The 16,926-nt window shown below is 42.3% G+C and overlaps 1 protein-coding gene across 1 annotated transcript in view; it reads left to right on the top strand.

The window, feature by feature from the left end:
- The window catches only part of LOC139420325 (catenin (cadherin-associated protein), delta 2a), a 383,017-nt gene that overhangs the window by 282,001 nt on the left and 84,090 nt on the right, over positions 1-16,926 (top strand). The window contains exons 14-15 of the mRNA XM_071170302.1: positions 2,192-2,405; positions 14,411-14,600. Of these exons, the coding sequence (XP_071026403.1) occupies positions 2,192-2,405; positions 14,411-14,600 (404 nt within the window). The remainder of the gene's footprint in view (positions 1-2,191; positions 2,406-14,410; positions 14,601-16,926) is intronic.

Genomic DNA, 16,926 nt, shown 5'->3' with positions numbered 1-16,926 from the left:
GACCGCCGAGCGCCATCCGAGCAGGAAGGAGAGCCACCTTCGGTGGTATTCGTGACACACTGCTCCAAAACCGCCATATAAAACGGACTCAGTTATGGAAACGCTGCTGGCAGCGGAATCTAAAACAGCAGAGAGTTCCTACTACAATGCAACTCAAATATGAACGGAATGTGTATCCCAATGGCCTAATCCCTGATTGTCTGCGAGTGGATTACAAACCCAAATGCAAACGTGGAAAATGCAGGGTAATCTGACAGAGACTAGGGTCGCTGTATTGTCAATTTGTTGTCTGCTGTATTTAAACGTATACATGATACTGCAACAAAATCTCCCCACGGGGACAATAAAGTCAGAAAAGCAAATTGTGTGTGTAATGTACAGATCTGTAACAAAGGCTCACACACATGGCTATGAACGTTGCCACACTTTCCACACATTCCCAGCTTGGCGTTCCTGTCATGGTCTCCCGTATCCCGAAGCCAGCCGATCACATTTCCCACAATTCCCACTCCACCCGTGCCAAGCAGCTGTAGCAAACATTAACTACTAGCGGTAAATGTAGTGCAGTAGCTATGCCCGCCATGAAACCGCAGGCCACAAACAAATCAATCCACAGCATAATCACCTTTATATACTGCTCCTAGGTATGGAGGCAATGCACTTTTATGTGGATTATTAGATCATCAAGTGTATTGTCCCCTTAGTGGCTGTACGTGTCATGTGGTGAGGGGGGGGGGGGGGGGGGTAGAAGAGAGGCTAGGAGAGGGGAGAGGAGATGAGAGGAGAGAAGATGAGTGAAGCGAGGAGAGGAGAGGGATGTTTTTGAGTATCAATGTATGTGGTTTGTTTAGTATTCAGTTCAGTGTTAATCCGGCATAATTGAAAAGATAACTGAAATTAATTTGGAGAGATAAACTTCTGCAATGTCGTCAAACAGCTCTTTTAACCTTTCCTTGCCCCTTCTCTCCTCTCTGCCTTTCTTTTTCTCTCTCCCTGACTGTTTTCCCTTCACCTTCACTCTCACTCTCCCGCTTATCTCTTTCATTCCCTTCTCACTCCCTTTCTACCTTTTCCTTTCTCTCTCTCTGTTTCTGTCTCTCCCTCTGTGTGGGGATGCTATCTAAGGCTTGTGTGTAGAAGGTTCAGGTCAAGAACAGAGCGAAGCCTTTAAAGGAGAAAGGCACTTGTAATCTGGGCCAGCAGCTCTTTATAGCAGGAAATATGAACACTATTTATACTGAACAAAAATATAAACGCAACATGTAAAGTGTTGGTCCCATGTTTCATGAGCTGAAATTAAAGATCCCAGAAATTTAGCATACACACAGAAATGTTATTTTTCTCACATTTTGTGCACAAATTTGTTTAGGATCTAAGACACGCGCACGCACTCACACACATACACACACACAAACACACAAACACACAAACACACACACACAACTCCAAATATTCACCAGTTGGTTGTTAAGGACATATACATGTTTCTATGGTTAATGACCTCCTGTGAACCACTACTGAGATCTAGGATCATTATAACTCCCTGATGACTGGTTGGAACCCTCCTTTCTCTCTGCTCATTGGCCCCCTGATGGTTCCAGAAGGCCCTGTTGTGAAACAGTGGGGGAAGGCTATGTCTGTAACACCAGCGGGGGAAGGTTAGGATTGTAACTCCTGGAGGGCGAGACTGCTAGAAAAACAGTTTGAAGTTCTTGTCTGTCTCATCTCCCTGGAAATCACTGAGTGTACATGATTAGAATTTACATTTTGTGGTTTCATTTCGAATTGTGTTTTTATTTTATAAAAAAAAAAATTCACGGGTAGATCAGCTTAAATATTGCAGATAGATTGTGGGTTCTATCAATATAATTGTCTGCATCATTTCCATTCCCCCATATATAAATGTTCTTATTTTTTAAATATATTTTCCTTTATTATTATTTTCCCCTAAGCCTACCACCCCTCCCCTAAATGGTTTAATTTGTTATCAGTTTGATTTATTAGTTTGACTAGTAGTTTTCAAACTCAACAGTTTTTTTACAATCGATGACAGCAAGTGGCTATTTTCTTCAATGTAGCCCATCTGTGTGCCGCTGAGGCATTTGCTTGGGAAGCCAACACGTCTTCAAGCAAGGTCACTGACCTTTTTCACCACTATTTCTCTCTCTTTCTCTGTCTGATTAATCATCAGATTCGTCGTCAGGGTGGGATCCAGCTGCTGGTAGACCTGTTGGACCACCGTATGAGTGAGGTCCACCGCAGTGCCTGTGGAGCCTTGAGGAACCTGGTCTACGGCAAGGCCAACGACGACAACAAGATCACCCTGAAGAACTTTGGGGGCATACCTGCCCTCGTACGCCTGCTACGCAAGACGGGAGACGTGGAGATACGAGAACTGGTCACAGGTACAGGACACATATGACACACACACATACACGTACACACACTGACACCTCTAAATTCCAGAAGACAGTGATAACTGTTTCCAATGGTTTAATTACTCATAAGTCCAGACTTAGTCACTAGCAGAAGAACATAGCTGCTCAGTAGAGAAAACTATTTGAAGGAAAGCAGGATCAGTGAATTCAACGGTTTCAAGTCACACCTCTAGCATTCTGTCCGAATACTCAGACTGTCATTGTACACGAACAGACAAAGTCTCAACTGTCTTTGAGAGCACACACTGAAATATTAACACAAACCACAGTGCTTCTCTCTGTGACGCTGGGAACAAACTCCCTCACTAGTCAACAAATATGAGAAACAAACAAGTCCCACACACTGAACACACGTCTGTTTCGCTTCTTTCAGTCTTTTCTGGGGATGTTTCTATCTGCCAGATATGAGTTTTTTTGGCCTTGGTATCTCTGTGAGATTGCAGTTTTTACAAAAGTCATGTTTCTTTAGCCCCTTAGGTGAGAACAGTGAGAACATCAATGTGTGTTGGTTTGGTGTGGAGCATTAGAACCTTTGTTAAAACTTCTTATGGCTTGGGGGCAGTATTGAGTAGCTTGGATGAATAAGGTGCCCAGAGTAAACTGCCTGCAACACAGGCCCAGGCTGCATTCCATTGCATTTCTAAAGACAAAGGAATTCTCCGGTTGAAACATTATTGAAGATTTATGTTAAAAACATTCTAAAGATTGATTCTATACATCGTTTGACATGTTTCTACAAACTGTAATGGAATTTTTAGACTTTTCGTCTGGACTGCGCATCGTGAATTTGGATTTGTGAACTAAAGGCGTGAACAAAAAGGAGGTATTTGGACATAAATGATGGACATTATCGAACAAAACAAACATTTATTGTGGAACTGGGATTCCTGGGAGTGCATTCCGATGAACATCATCAAAGGTAAGTGAATATTTATAATGCTATTTCTGACTTCTGTTGGCTCCACAACATGGCGGATATCTGTATGGCTTGTTTTGGTCTCTGAGCGCTGTACTCCGATTATAGCATGGTGTGCTTTTTCGGTACAGCTTTTTTGAAATCTGACACAGCGGTTGCATTTAGGAGAAGTTTATCTAAAGTTCCATGCATAACACTTGTATCTTTTGTCAATGTTTATTATGAGTATTTCTGTAAATTGATGTGGCTCTCTGCAAAATCACCGGATGTTTTGGAAGCAAACAAAACATTACTGAACGTAACGCGCCAATGTAAACTGAGATTTTTGGATATAAATATGAACTTTATCGAACAAAACATACATGTATTGTGTCACATGAAGCCCTATGAGTGTCATCTGATGAAGATCATCAAAGGTTAGTGATTAATTTTATCGATATTTCTGCTTTTTGTGACTCCTCTCTTTGGCTGGAAAAATGGCTGTGTTTTTCTGTGACTAGGTACTGACCTAACATAATCAGATTGTGTGCTTTCGTCGTAAAGCCTTTTTGAAATCGGACACTGTGGTGGGATTAACAACAATTCTATCTTGAAAATGGTGTAAAATACTTGTATGTTTGAGGAATTTTAATGATGATATTTCTGTTGTTTTGAATTTGGCGCCCTGCACTTTCATTGGCTGTTCCCGTTAACAGGATCTTAGCCGTAAGAAGTTTAAGGCTTCTAAGACAGGCTAGCCAAGGAGAAATCCTGAAAGACTATTTTACATCAGGCTATATCAACATCTGGGGACCTTAATCCAAGCTTTTGTGTGTGTGTGTGTGTTTGTCTGTGAACGTTCATGCGTGTTTATCTCTGATGGGAGGGGCCAGATATACTTGGTCCCAGCCCATCTGTGACTAGTGATTAGCCTTGTGAATGGGCATTAAGAAGCCTATCAGCTAATCCGATGGAGCGGGTACCCCTGCCTAAATTGGCCGCCCTTTGGGCTGGCAGGCAGTATGTGACAGAGCCAGAATAGACTCTATTGTAAAGGCCTTCAAACCACTGAGGGGAGAAATGAGGCCTCTTGAAATAGCATTTAAGACTTGAGGACTTGTGTTAACTCCCAGTGCTAATGCCTAGGCTTTAGCTCAGTGGGCTGTGTTCGATACCCAGTCAATCACATTTTTCTTACACAGTGAAACGGTGTTTAAACTGTAATTCAGGAGTAATAATTTCTTCTTCTCCCTTTCCGTGGAGAGAGCTTGTTCAGAGATAAACACACACAGACACACATACACGAACAGACACACATACACGAACACACACACAGGCACACAGACACACATACACGAACACACACACACAGGCACACAGACACACTGACACGTAAACAAAGGCACAAATACAGACAGAGGCTTCTTTTGTAGCGTTATTTTGTTCAGAGATAAGGGAAGTGAGAGGAAGCGTGACCCTCATGTCCAGTTTGACCTCTGACTCCTCCCTCACAGCAACAACGCTCATCTCTCGTTCAGACAGTCTCAACGGAGACTGAGGACACAGAGGGCCAAAAACAATGTTTGTGTGTGAATACCCATACTAGCATCCTAAATAGTAGGCTGTTTTTAATATGCAAAGAATAGTATGTGACATTTCAAAAATCAAGTATGCTTTAAATGCCCGGATGTCATACCTGTTTTGGCTTCTTATGTAGTATGAATGGACTGTAAAGTTTTGCATACAAAATGGATGAAAGGGGGGCTTTGAGATTGGATAGCTCTCTGAAAGTAAACAAAAACAAAGGAAAGATGGCAAAGAAGACGAGCAAAGAATCTCCTGCAGTGTTCAAATGTAACTAGTATTTTCTTGGCCTCAAAATGATCACGGTTATTTAATCGTATATCTTTGAAAAGATAGTTATTTGCAGCCTGCCGTGCCTTTACTTTAGCTAAATACGATAGCTAATGTTAGCTACGTGCTTTAGTAGGATACCCGATAAACTTGATGTTGTTGAGCGACAACTTCATATTTAACTTAGATAGCTAGTTATATATGCGAAGCATGATATTCATGATATTCATGATATTCATGATATTCCACATACGTTTTACTAAACATTGTTCTTTTTTTTGCGTAGTTTGAAACTTATTTTTTTACTTATTTTGCACACAATGTTGCTGCTACAGTCTCTTATGACTTGCGTGATGAAAAGATGCAGGAAAAGGGGGCACAGGTTGGGATGCCTTCTGAGAATCCGTGGGCGAGCGAGTAAACTCCCACTGCCATCCGTTCTACTGGCTAACATGCAATCATTGTAATATAAAATTGGTTGACCTACAATTACAATTATCCTCCCAACAAGACATTAAAAACTGTAATATCTTATGTTTCACCGAGTCGTGGCTGAACGACGACGCAGATAATATAGAGCTAGCGGGATTTTCCATGCACCGGCAGAACAGAGAACAGTCTGGTAAGACGAGGGGTGGGGGTGTATTTTTAGCCAAATCCTAATTGGTATGTTGAAATTTATGTTCCTTTTGATGGCATAGAATGCCCTTCTTGCCTTGTCTCTCAGATCGTTCACAGCTTTGTGGAAGTTACCTGTGGCGCTGATGTTTAGGCCAATGTATGTATAGTTTTTTGTGTGCTCAAGGGCAACAGTGTCTAGATGGAATTTGTAGTTGTGGTCCTGGCGACTGGACCTTTTTTGGAACACCATTATTTTGGTCTTACTGAGATTTGCTGTCATGGCCCAGGTCTGACAGAATCTGTGCAGAAGATCTAGGTGCTGCTGTAGGCCCTCCTTGGTTGGTGACAGAAGCACCAGTAGACATTTGACTTCGGATTCTAGTAGGGTGAGGCCGGGTGCTGCAGACTTTTCTAGTGCCCGCGCCAATTCGTTGATATATATGTTGAAGAGGGTGGGGCTTAAGCTGCATCCCTGTCTCACCCCGCGACCCTGTGTGAAGAAATGTGTGTTTTTTGCCAATTTTAACCGCACACTTGTTGTTTGTGTACATGGATTTTATAATGTCGTATGTTTTACCCCCAACACCACTTTCCATCAATTTGTATTTGACATTTTGACATTTGCTCAGTACATTGTTTTCCTTGAGGAAATGTACGAGTGTGCTGTTAATGATAATGCAGAGGATTTTCCCCAAGGTTACTGTTGACGCATATTCCACGGTAGTTATTGGGGTCAAATTTGTCTCCACTTTTGTGGATTGGGGTGATCAGTCCTTGGTTCCAAATATTGGGGAAGATGCCAGAGCTAAGGATGATGTTAAAGTTTTAGTATAGCCAATTGGAATATGTTGTCTGTATATTTGATCATTTCATTAAGGATACCATCAACACCACATGCCTTTTTGGGTTGGAGGGTTTTTATTTTGTCCTGTAACTCATTCAAGGTAATTGGAGAATCCAGTGGGTTCTGGAAGTCTTTAATAGTTGATTCTAAAATTTGTATTTGATCATGTATATGTTTTTGCTCTTTATTCTTTGTTATAGAGCCAAAAAGATTGGAGAAGTGGTTTACCCATACATCTCAATTTTGGATAGATAATTCTTCGTGTTGTTGTTTGTTTAGTGTTTTCCAATTTTCCCAGAAGTGGTTAGAGTCTATGGATTCTTCTATTACATTGAGCTGATTTCTGACGTTCTGTTCCTTTTTTTTCCGTAGTGTTTTTCTGTATTGTCTTAGTGATTCACCGTAGTGAATCACACGCCCTCTCACTGTCTCTCTACCCCTCTCTCTCGCTCTCTTTCCCTCTCTCGCCCTCTCACTCACTCTCTCTCTCGCCCTCTCACTGTCTCTCTACCCCTCTTTCTTTCTCTCACTCTTCTCTCTCTCTCTACCCCTCTACCTCTCTCTCTCTTTCCCTCTCTTCCTCCTCTCTCTCTCTCTCTCTTTACCTCTCTCACCCTCTCACTCTCTCTCTACCCCTCTATCTCTCTCTCTCTTTCTCTCTCTCACTCCTCTCTCTCTCTCTCTACCCCTCTATCTCTCCGTCTCTACCCCTCTCCTGCCCTCTCACTGTCTCTCTACCCCTCTCTCTCTTTCCCTCTCCTGCACTCTCACTGTCTCTCTACCCTTCTCTCTCTCTCCTCTCTCTTTCTCTCTTTCCCTCTCTCGCCCTCTCACTGTCTCTCTACCCCTCTATCTCTCTTTCTCTCACACTCTCTCGCTCCTCTCTCTCTCTCTTTCCCTCTCCTGCACTCTCACTGTCTCTCTACCCTTCTCTCTCTCTCCTCTCTCTTTCTCTCTTTCCCTCTCCTGCCCTCTCACTGTCTCTCTACCCCTCTATCTCTCTCTCTCTACCCCTCTCTCGCTCCTCTCTCTCTCTCCCGCTCTCTCCCTCTCTCTGTCTGTCTCTCCCTCTCCTACCCCCCCCTCTCTCTCTACCCCTCTCTCTCTCTACCTCTCTCTCTACCCCTCTCTCTATCTCTCTCTTGCCCTCTCACTGTCTCTCTACCCCCCCCTCTCTCTCTCTCTCTTTCTCTCTCTCTCTCTCTCTCTCTCGCTCTCTCTCTCTCGCCCTCTCACTGTCTCTCTACCCCTCTCTCTCTCTACCCCCCTCTCTCTCTCTCTCACTGTCTCTCTACCCCCCTTCTCTCTCTCTCTCTCTCTCTCTCTCTCTCTCTCTCTCTCTCTCTCTCTCTCTCTCTCTCTCTCTCTCTCTCTCTCTCTCTCCTCTTCCTGGCTAACTCCGAAGCAGTGTTATGCATGGCCAGTCTCTGTGACTCAGGGAGAATTTACTGCTTTAATTTACTGTCTGAGTCTAGGCTGGTGATAGCAGTTCTGCTCACAGAGGATATACAACGGGCATCCAGAAATGGGCTACACTATACCCCAGCCCAAGACCCAGTCTCATCCCTGCCCATTTAAATATCTTAAACACAGGCCTAGAGTATACCCCACCAGACTGTGGAGGAAATATGATACTTTACATCCAGTGGTTAGTGTTGTGGTCTATGTGAGGTTTAATGTCAGGGAATATGAGACTGGTGAATCAGACCGGACAGAGATCCTATGGTTGATAAAACATAACCACTTCAGACCCATCGTCTTAACGTATTTGTGAAATGGTTTATTTATGAAGTCATGCAATCATCTCTCTCTTTCCTAAAAACTGTCCTCCAACTCTTACAATCCTAGTCCTTAGGGAAACACACACACTAACCACAAGCCAGTGGTCACATGATTGGGTCCCCATGGAAACCTTGTGCCTAGTGATGCGTTTCAGATCTATGTTCTTGTTTCTACGGTCGACAGGAGTGTGTGTGTGTGTGTGTGTGTGTGTGTGTGTGTGTGTGTGTGTGTGTGTGTGTGTGTGTGTGTGTGTGTGTGTGTGTGTGTGTGTGTGTGTGTGTGTGTGTGTGTGTGTGTGCGCGCACAGGAGATTTGAACTTGGCCAAAGTCACAGTGATGGACGGGTTGTCCTTCCTCTAGTCTAGATCAATGAAGAGTCTACCACGGTCTCTATCTATCTCTCTCTCCACCTCTCCATCTCTCTCTCTCTCTCCATCTCCCTCTCTCTCTTAATTAAATTCAAGGGTTTAATTGGCATGGGAAACAAATGTTAGATAATAAACAAAAGTTAAAAAACAATAAAAATGAACAGTAAACATTGTACTCACAGAAGTTCCAAAAGAATAAAGATATTCTCTCTCTCTCTCTCTCTCTCTCTCTCTCTCTCTCTCTCTCTCTCTCTCTCTCTCTCTCTCTCTCTCTCTCTCTATCTCTCTATCTCTCTCTCTCTCTCTCTCTCTCTCTCTCTCTCTCTCTCTCTCTCTCTCTCTCTCTCTCTTTATTGTAACGTGTTAATAGCATGTCTATGTGGTCTGGTCAACCACTGGTGCTCATCAGGCCTGGTAATCATTATTGCAATCAGAGACTGAGAGAGATTAGAGAGGTTGATGGTACTTGTACTTTGTTGCTGATGAGTCTGAGAAGGAAAACACAGACACTTTTTAAAATAAGGAAGAGCAGCTAATTCATTTTGTTTTCAACGTAACATATTTTTATGGGGCCACAGTTGTTCAATGATTTACCTAATATCTCTGGTGTGTAAAATAGGCGCGGGGGGGGTAGCCTACTTTATGATTGTAAAATATATATCTTCTTGGGGAACATGATTGGAGAAGATGAATTCGCCTAAATTACATACCCAAATCTAACTGCCTGTAGCTCAGGCCATGAAGCAAGGCTATGCATATTATTGGTACCATTTGAAAGGAAGCACTTTGAAGTTTTTGGAAATGTGAATTGAATGTAGGAGAATATAACACAATAGATCTGGTAGAAGAAAATACAAAGAAAAAAAATGGTATTTTTCTACCACCATCTTTGAAATGCAAGAGAAAGGTCATAGTTATAGCCATCACGGTGGTTGTAATTCCGATAGTGTCCACAAGATGGCAGCAGTGTATGTGCAATGTTTCAGATGGATAACTTGAAAAATGAGTGAAAAACAAGACTTTTCGAGTCAAATCCCCAGGTACATTTGGGCAAATCGTGAATGAGACATTCTCATTCATATTCCATTTTTCTGCAAGAATATCGTCGAATCTGTGTACTTGGACTTTCCAAGTATTCGTAGCCAAATTATAAGTTCAACATTTGCAAAACCACCAGTTTTCATTACTGCATATTCTTATACATTGTGTCCAAAAGGAAAAGGCATGATGTCGCAAAAGGTTAGCGCCTACATTTTGTGACCGAGACGGGGTTTCCGGACACTCCCGTAATGCCCAGCTCATTGGCTATCTAGCTAGCTTTGTTTGACCCCGATTGGTGCTTATTTGACAAAGATACAGTCCTTCAAGTGATGGCGGCCTGCATCATCGGCGTGCCATGAAGGCGACACCAAATATAGTGTCCTATAGGATATACTACACCCCTAATGAAAGTCTTGTTACCTTCTAGGATCCCTGAGGAATACATACGAATGTGATTTGACTCGTTCAAACAACGTTTAGGGTGAGATTTTCACAGATTCCTTTCTTTGCAAATTGAATGAGTGGAAATTCAAAATTGATCGTGCGTGCTATATGAGCCTTTTTAGGATATGAAAAAGGATTTTATCTAACAAAACAACACTTCATGTTATCTCTGGGACCCTTTGGATGATAAATCAGAGCAATATTTCAGAATGTAAGTGCACATTTCACCTAAGAGGTGAATTTATCAAACCTATCACTTTGAAAAAAGTGTTTTGTTGTTAGGAGCTCTCCTCAAACAATAGCGTGGCATTTTCTCGCAGTAATAGCTACTGTAAATTGGACAGTGCAGTTATATTAACAAGAATGTAAGCTTTCAGCCAATATAAGACACATGTATTTACCAACATTTGATGTTTTTCTAAAATCTGCGATCTTGACATAACGCGCTGCATAATTAACAACTGTACCGTTAACGGAACGCCTATCGCTAATTAAGGCAGTGTAAACTTGTGTTCTGATAGCTAAGCTAGGTTGCAAGGTTGAATACACTGAATTGCCACAAGGCTGCTGGCTAGAGCAGTATGGGTGCTATCTAAATTGGCTTGCCACCTCACCACCATAAACCAAGGGCTGGTGGTCTTTAGGGTCCTTTAATGAACAACTGGAGGACGTAGTTCTACAAGGAATAGAAAAAAGGACATACAGTTGAAGTCGGAAAGTTTACATACATCTTAGCCAAATACATTTAAACTCAGTTTTTCACAATTCCTGACTTTTAATCCTAGTAAACATGACCTGTCTTAGGTCAGTTAGGATCACCACTTTATTTTAAGAATGTGAAATGTCAGAATAATAGTAGAGAGTGATTTATTTCCGTTTTTATTTATTTTATTTCTTTCCTCACATTCCCAGTGGGTCAGAAGTTTACATACACTCAATTAGTATTTGGTAGCATTGCCTTTAAATTTTTTTAACTTGGGTAAAATGTTTCGGGTAGCCTTCCACAAGCTTCCCACAATAAGTTGGGTGAATTTTGGCCCATTCCTCCTGACAGAGTTGATGCAACTGAGTCAGGTTTGTAGGCCTCCTTGCTCGCACACACTTTTTTAGATCTGCCCACAAATGTTCTATAGGATTGAGGTCAGAGCTTTGTGATGGCCACTCCAATACCTTGACTTTGTTGTCATTAAGCGATTTTGCCACAACTTTGGAAGTATGCTTGGGGTCATTGTCCATTTGGAAGACCCATTTGCGACCAAGCTTTAACTTCCTGACTGATGTCTTGAGATGTTGCTTTAATATATCCACATAATTTTCCCTCATCATGATACCATGATACCATCTATTTTGTGAAGTGCATCAGTCCCTCCTGCAGCAAAGCACCCCCACAACATGATGCTGCCACCCCCGTGCTTGACGTTTAGGATGGTGTTCTTCGGCTTGCAAGCCTCCCCCTTTTTCCTCCAAACATAACTATGGTCATTATGGCCAAACAGTTCTATTTTTGTTTCATCCGACAAGAGGACATTTCTCCAAAAAGTACGATCTTTGTCCCCATGTGCAGTTGCAAACCGTAGTCTGGCTTTTTTATGGCGGTTTTGGAGCAGTAGCTTCTTCCTTGCTGAGTGGCCTTTTAGGTTATGTTGACATAGGTCTCGGTTTACTGTGGATATAGATACTTTTGTACTCGTTTCCTCCAGTATCATCACAAGGTCCTTTGCTGTTGTTCTGGGATTGATTTGCGCTTTTCGCACCAAAGTACGTTCATCTCTAGGAGGCAGAACGCCTCTCCTTCCTGAGCGATATGACGGCTGCGTGGTCCCATGGTGTTTATACTTGCGTACTATTGTTTGTACAGATGAATGTGGCACCTTCAGGCGTTTGGAAATTGCTGTCAAGGATGAACCAGACTTGTGGAGGTCTACAATTTTTTTCTGAGGTCTTGGCTGATTTCTTTTGATTTTCCCATGATGTCAAGCAAAGAGGCACTGAGTTTGAAGGTAGGCCTTGAAATATATCCGCAGGTACACCTCCAATTGACTCAAATTATATCAATTACCCTACCAGAAGCTTCTAAAGCCATTACATAATTTTCTGGAATTTTCCCAGTTGTTTAAAGGCACAATCAACTTAGTGTATGTAAACTTCTGACCCACTGAAATTGTGGGTCAATCTGTCTAAACAATTTGGGGGAAAATGACTTGCACAAATTATATGTCCTAACCGACTTGCCAAAACTATAGTTTGTTAACAAGAGTTGTTGAAAAACGAGTTTTACTGACTCCAACCTAAGTGTATGTAAACTTCCGACTTCAACTCTATTGTAGGGCACAATAATATGCAATTATGACTACAAGATGCATAATCAGCTTAGTTTACTACAGTATGCAGGGTAAATGTAATGAAATAAGGCTTGTGAATACAGTACTGACTGCTTAAATGGTATGCAGTATGTAATAGGTTACTATTACATCTAACTAGAAGGATAATGCAGTATAGTAGAACAATTATTACAATTGCACAATACAGCTTTAGTCTATACACTGCTACACAATACAGCTTTAGTCTATACACTGCTACACAATACAGTTCCAGTATGCTAACATTGGTGGTAAACTATAAAGTGGCCCGCAAGGACATGTGACCGCTGAAAGCTGTTATAAACTGTGTATTGACCATGAAAATGGCGGACAGTGATAAGCATTCAACTGGACAGAATAGATCTGATTGAAGAAGATGAATTAAACAATGTATCTCCTCTCCTCTGCTGCTGTGCCAGTTTGGCCTCTGCACCCCCCCTCTCTCTTTATCTCTCTATCTCGCTCTCTTTATCTCTCTCTTTATCTGTCTGTCTGTCTGTCTGTCGGTCTGTCTGTCTGTGAGATGGTTAGCCAGACCCGGAGGGAGCACTAATTAGCATGTTTGGAATGTTAATGAGGGGTGCGTGTCACCGTCCACCAATAGGATGCCAGCCCTCCTCTCACCCGTCAGAGAGAAGACATCTGTTCCACCATCTGACTGCAGCCTACCTCCCGCAGGCTAAGAGTGTTGTTGTTAGTATGTGTGTGTGTGCTTATATGTAGGGTGGGTTGAGTCAGTGTGTGTATTTGGAGGGAGTGGACAGAGAGATAGAGAGGCCTAAGGTCCTGACAAAATGTCAAACAATTAGAGAGTGTCATTTCCCAAAAATTCTAACCGTTATTCAAAGTTTCATAGACCTCTCTGGTGAGAATAGGCTCCCCATCCTGTTGGGGTAGGACACAGAGAGCTGAGGTTTGGCAACACACTACATTGCTGCCTGCTATGAGGGACAGTGTCTGACAGACCAATCAACATGTCCAACCTGCCATTGTTATTGTTCATTGTATGGTTATTTTGACCCTTGATTATTGTGGTTACTGATTGTCCCGTTGACAATCTTGATTATTATAATTCTTATGTTAATTACATCATAGTTGATCGATGTGGTCCTCTGGCCTGTCCCACAGCCTAATAGATACATCATAGCTGAGGGGAGACAGGAGCCACCAATCCTTTGTTATTCTATTCTATTGTAAGACTTACCAACAGATGTGAATGGTCCTCAAACTGTTTTTAAACCAGCTTAATGTTCATTCAGTCTTGGTCTTGATGGAAACTAAACCTCAGTCAAGACGCTGTTGGTTGTGTAATTGAGTGTTCTTTGTGCACAGAGCAGTGCTTTCATATTAAATTGGCCATAAAAACCCTTATTTCTCCATTGTCGCATTCGCTTTCTGCCTTCCTTCCTCCTCTCAGGAAAGCTGTGTAAACTACACATTTTTAATTCAGTGAAATAAATGTCCTGTCTTTGTGTTGGGTTCCAATCTTAATTAGTGACACAAGTGTCTCTCCAATTTAAGCTGCTCAACCCACATACCGTCACAGAGAGAGAGGGAGCCAGGGAGGGCTTCAAGTTTAAAGCTGGGTTGTTTGCATGGAAAGAGACAGAATAACAATGGCTGCATCGTATGATTAACTGTTGCTAAGAGACAGATGTCAGATGGTTCTGAGCATGTACGTTTAATGATGGCTGTTCCTCCTCAAAGACAGTATGTTCTTTATCTGTATTTTAACCCAGCTGTATGTGTGTGTGTGTTCTCAGGTGTGTTGTGGAACCTGTCATCGTGTGACGCCCTGAAGATGCCAATCATCCAGGATGCATTGGCCGTTCTGACCAATAGCGTCATCATCCCCCACTCTTCCTCCTGGGACTCCTCCCACGATCTCCATGACGACCGCAAGCAACACACACACACCTCCCAGGTGCTCCGCAATGCCACCGGCTGCCTCAGGTGAGTCACACACATGCAGACACACACACAGTAACGGCACCGACTGCCTCGGTGAGTGCACCTGTCCTTGTGCCTTCACACACCTCGTTTTGCGTGAGGAACATATTCCAGTTGGAGTGCCTTGTGGTTTGTTGCCGCTGAAGTTTTTTTCTGTGTGTTGGAGTTTAAACCAGCACAACACACACACACCCCTGTCTCCCCTCCATCTCCCTCTAACCTTATGAGAAACAATACAGTATGGTTGAAATGGACTTATTTCTGTGTTAATGGTATGGATTCATTAATACACTGCAGTGTATGTAATAGAGGAGAATGATTAATGTCATCATGTTTAATGACATTTCCACGCAGTGTGAAAACTTCACAGCGTGTGCTGTGTGGTACTGGTATGATTAAGGCATATGTTTCTGATCCAAGGGTCTATAGAAATACAAAGCACAGCCTCACTTAAGACTTTCTCTCTCTCTCTCTCTCTCTCTCTCTCTCTCTCTCTCTCTCTCTCTCTCTCTCTCTCTCTCTCTCTCTCTCCTTATCTCTCTCTCTCCTTCTTGTGCTCTCACTCTGGGAGGTATCCATAGCAACAGTTGCAGGCCAAAACTTGGGGGTTGTGCATGTGCTGTGCGTGTGCGCATATGTGTGTGTGTGTCCTTCATTGTGTGTGAAAAACTCCAGAGGTAGTGGCTCTACAACATACTGTGTGTGTGTCCTTCATTGTGTGTGAGAAACTCCGTGGCTCTACAACATACTGTGTGGATCTCTTGTACATCAAATCCCGTTGTGGGTTGGTTCATACATGATATCCTAAAATAATTTATCTACATTATTTAGACGGTAAACGAGCTCGCATTCATGTAAATTCGTACACATGGCCCCTGACAAATATGTCCATAAGTGATATGAAATGGAGTGTGTGAGAGATGGAGTGGAGATACAGATATTGCTGTTCCTGCTGTCTGTGCTAGCGCCTCTGGGGGAATCACTGTAGCTGCCGCCATGGCAGACGTATTACAGAGAGCTGAGCTGTACGTGTGTGTGTATTCCTCTCTCATTCACACACACACACACACACAAAATGGGATTCAGGCACCTCAAAGAAGAACAAATCAGATTATGGCCTCTTCAGACACATTGAACCATGTTCCCCCGACACACTTACCCACTCACACACACTCTCTCTCTCTGTCACACACACACACAGACATTCTGGCAGAAATGCTTTTGTCACGGCAAATCGGAGGGCATTCTACAGACGTTCTAAAATCTTTCTTCGTAAGAAAGACATTCTGATGGCTCTGAGCGGTTCATCTGTGTCATCAGGTATTTGTCAGTGTTCCCACCTCTCTCTCACAGAGTGTTCCGGGCTCTTTGTGTACACAGCTTTACAGACATCTCCATTCCTCCAACAAGAGTCAGAGGTCTGAGATTGTAATCATTGTTCTAAACGTTACCATCATGTTCTGTAGCTTCTCACAGTGTTCCTGGACCTCAGTGTTCCCAGTAATAAGCCTATCTCCTGAGAACTCACACTGATTTCTCAGCCTGAACATTATTGGTGTTCCATTGCGGCCTCTGGGCTTTAGTAGTTTGATAAGTAGGACACAATGATAGGATTGGGGACCAGGGGTGTATGTCAGACAAAAGGGGGGGGGGGGGGGGGGGGGGCTAGACAGGGGTTGGGGTGGGGAGTAGCAGGGGGACAGAAAGGGCGTGTTGATAAATGATGCTGTCACGGTATTGGCCGGGGGACACAAATGAGCTTTCTCTAATATATAAATATGAGAGAGAGAGGGGGTTTCATATATATATATATAGAGAGAGCGAGAGAGAGGGTTTCATATATATATATATATATATATATATATAGAGAGAGAGAGAGAGAGGGTTTCATATATATATATATATATATAGAGAGAGAGAGGGTTTCATATATATATATATATATATAGAGCGAGAGAGAGAGAGAGAGAGAGGGTTTCATATATATATATATATAGAGAGAGCGAGAGATAGGGTTTCATATATATATATAGAGAGAGAGTGAGAGAGAGGGTTTCATATATATATATATATATATATATATATAGAGAGAGAGAGGGTTTCATATATATATATATATAGAGAGAGAGAGGGGGTTTCATATATATATATATATATATATATATATAGAGAGAGAGAGAGAGAGGGTTTCATATATATATATATATATATAGAGAGAGAGAGGGTTTCATATATATATATATATATAGAGCGAGAGAGAGAGAGAGAGAGAGGGTTTCATATATATATATAGAGAGAGAGAGCGAGAGATAGGGTTTCATATATATAT

This window comes from Oncorhynchus clarkii, chromosome 11 (assembly GCF_045791955.1).
Source record: "Oncorhynchus clarkii lewisi isolate Uvic-CL-2024 chromosome 11, UVic_Ocla_1.0, whole genome shotgun sequence".
Lineage (NCBI taxonomy): Eukaryota > Metazoa > Chordata > Actinopteri > Salmoniformes > Salmonidae > Oncorhynchus > Oncorhynchus clarkii.
Note: the sequence above shows the minus strand (reverse complement) of the source record. Positions and strands in the feature narration are given on the sequence as shown.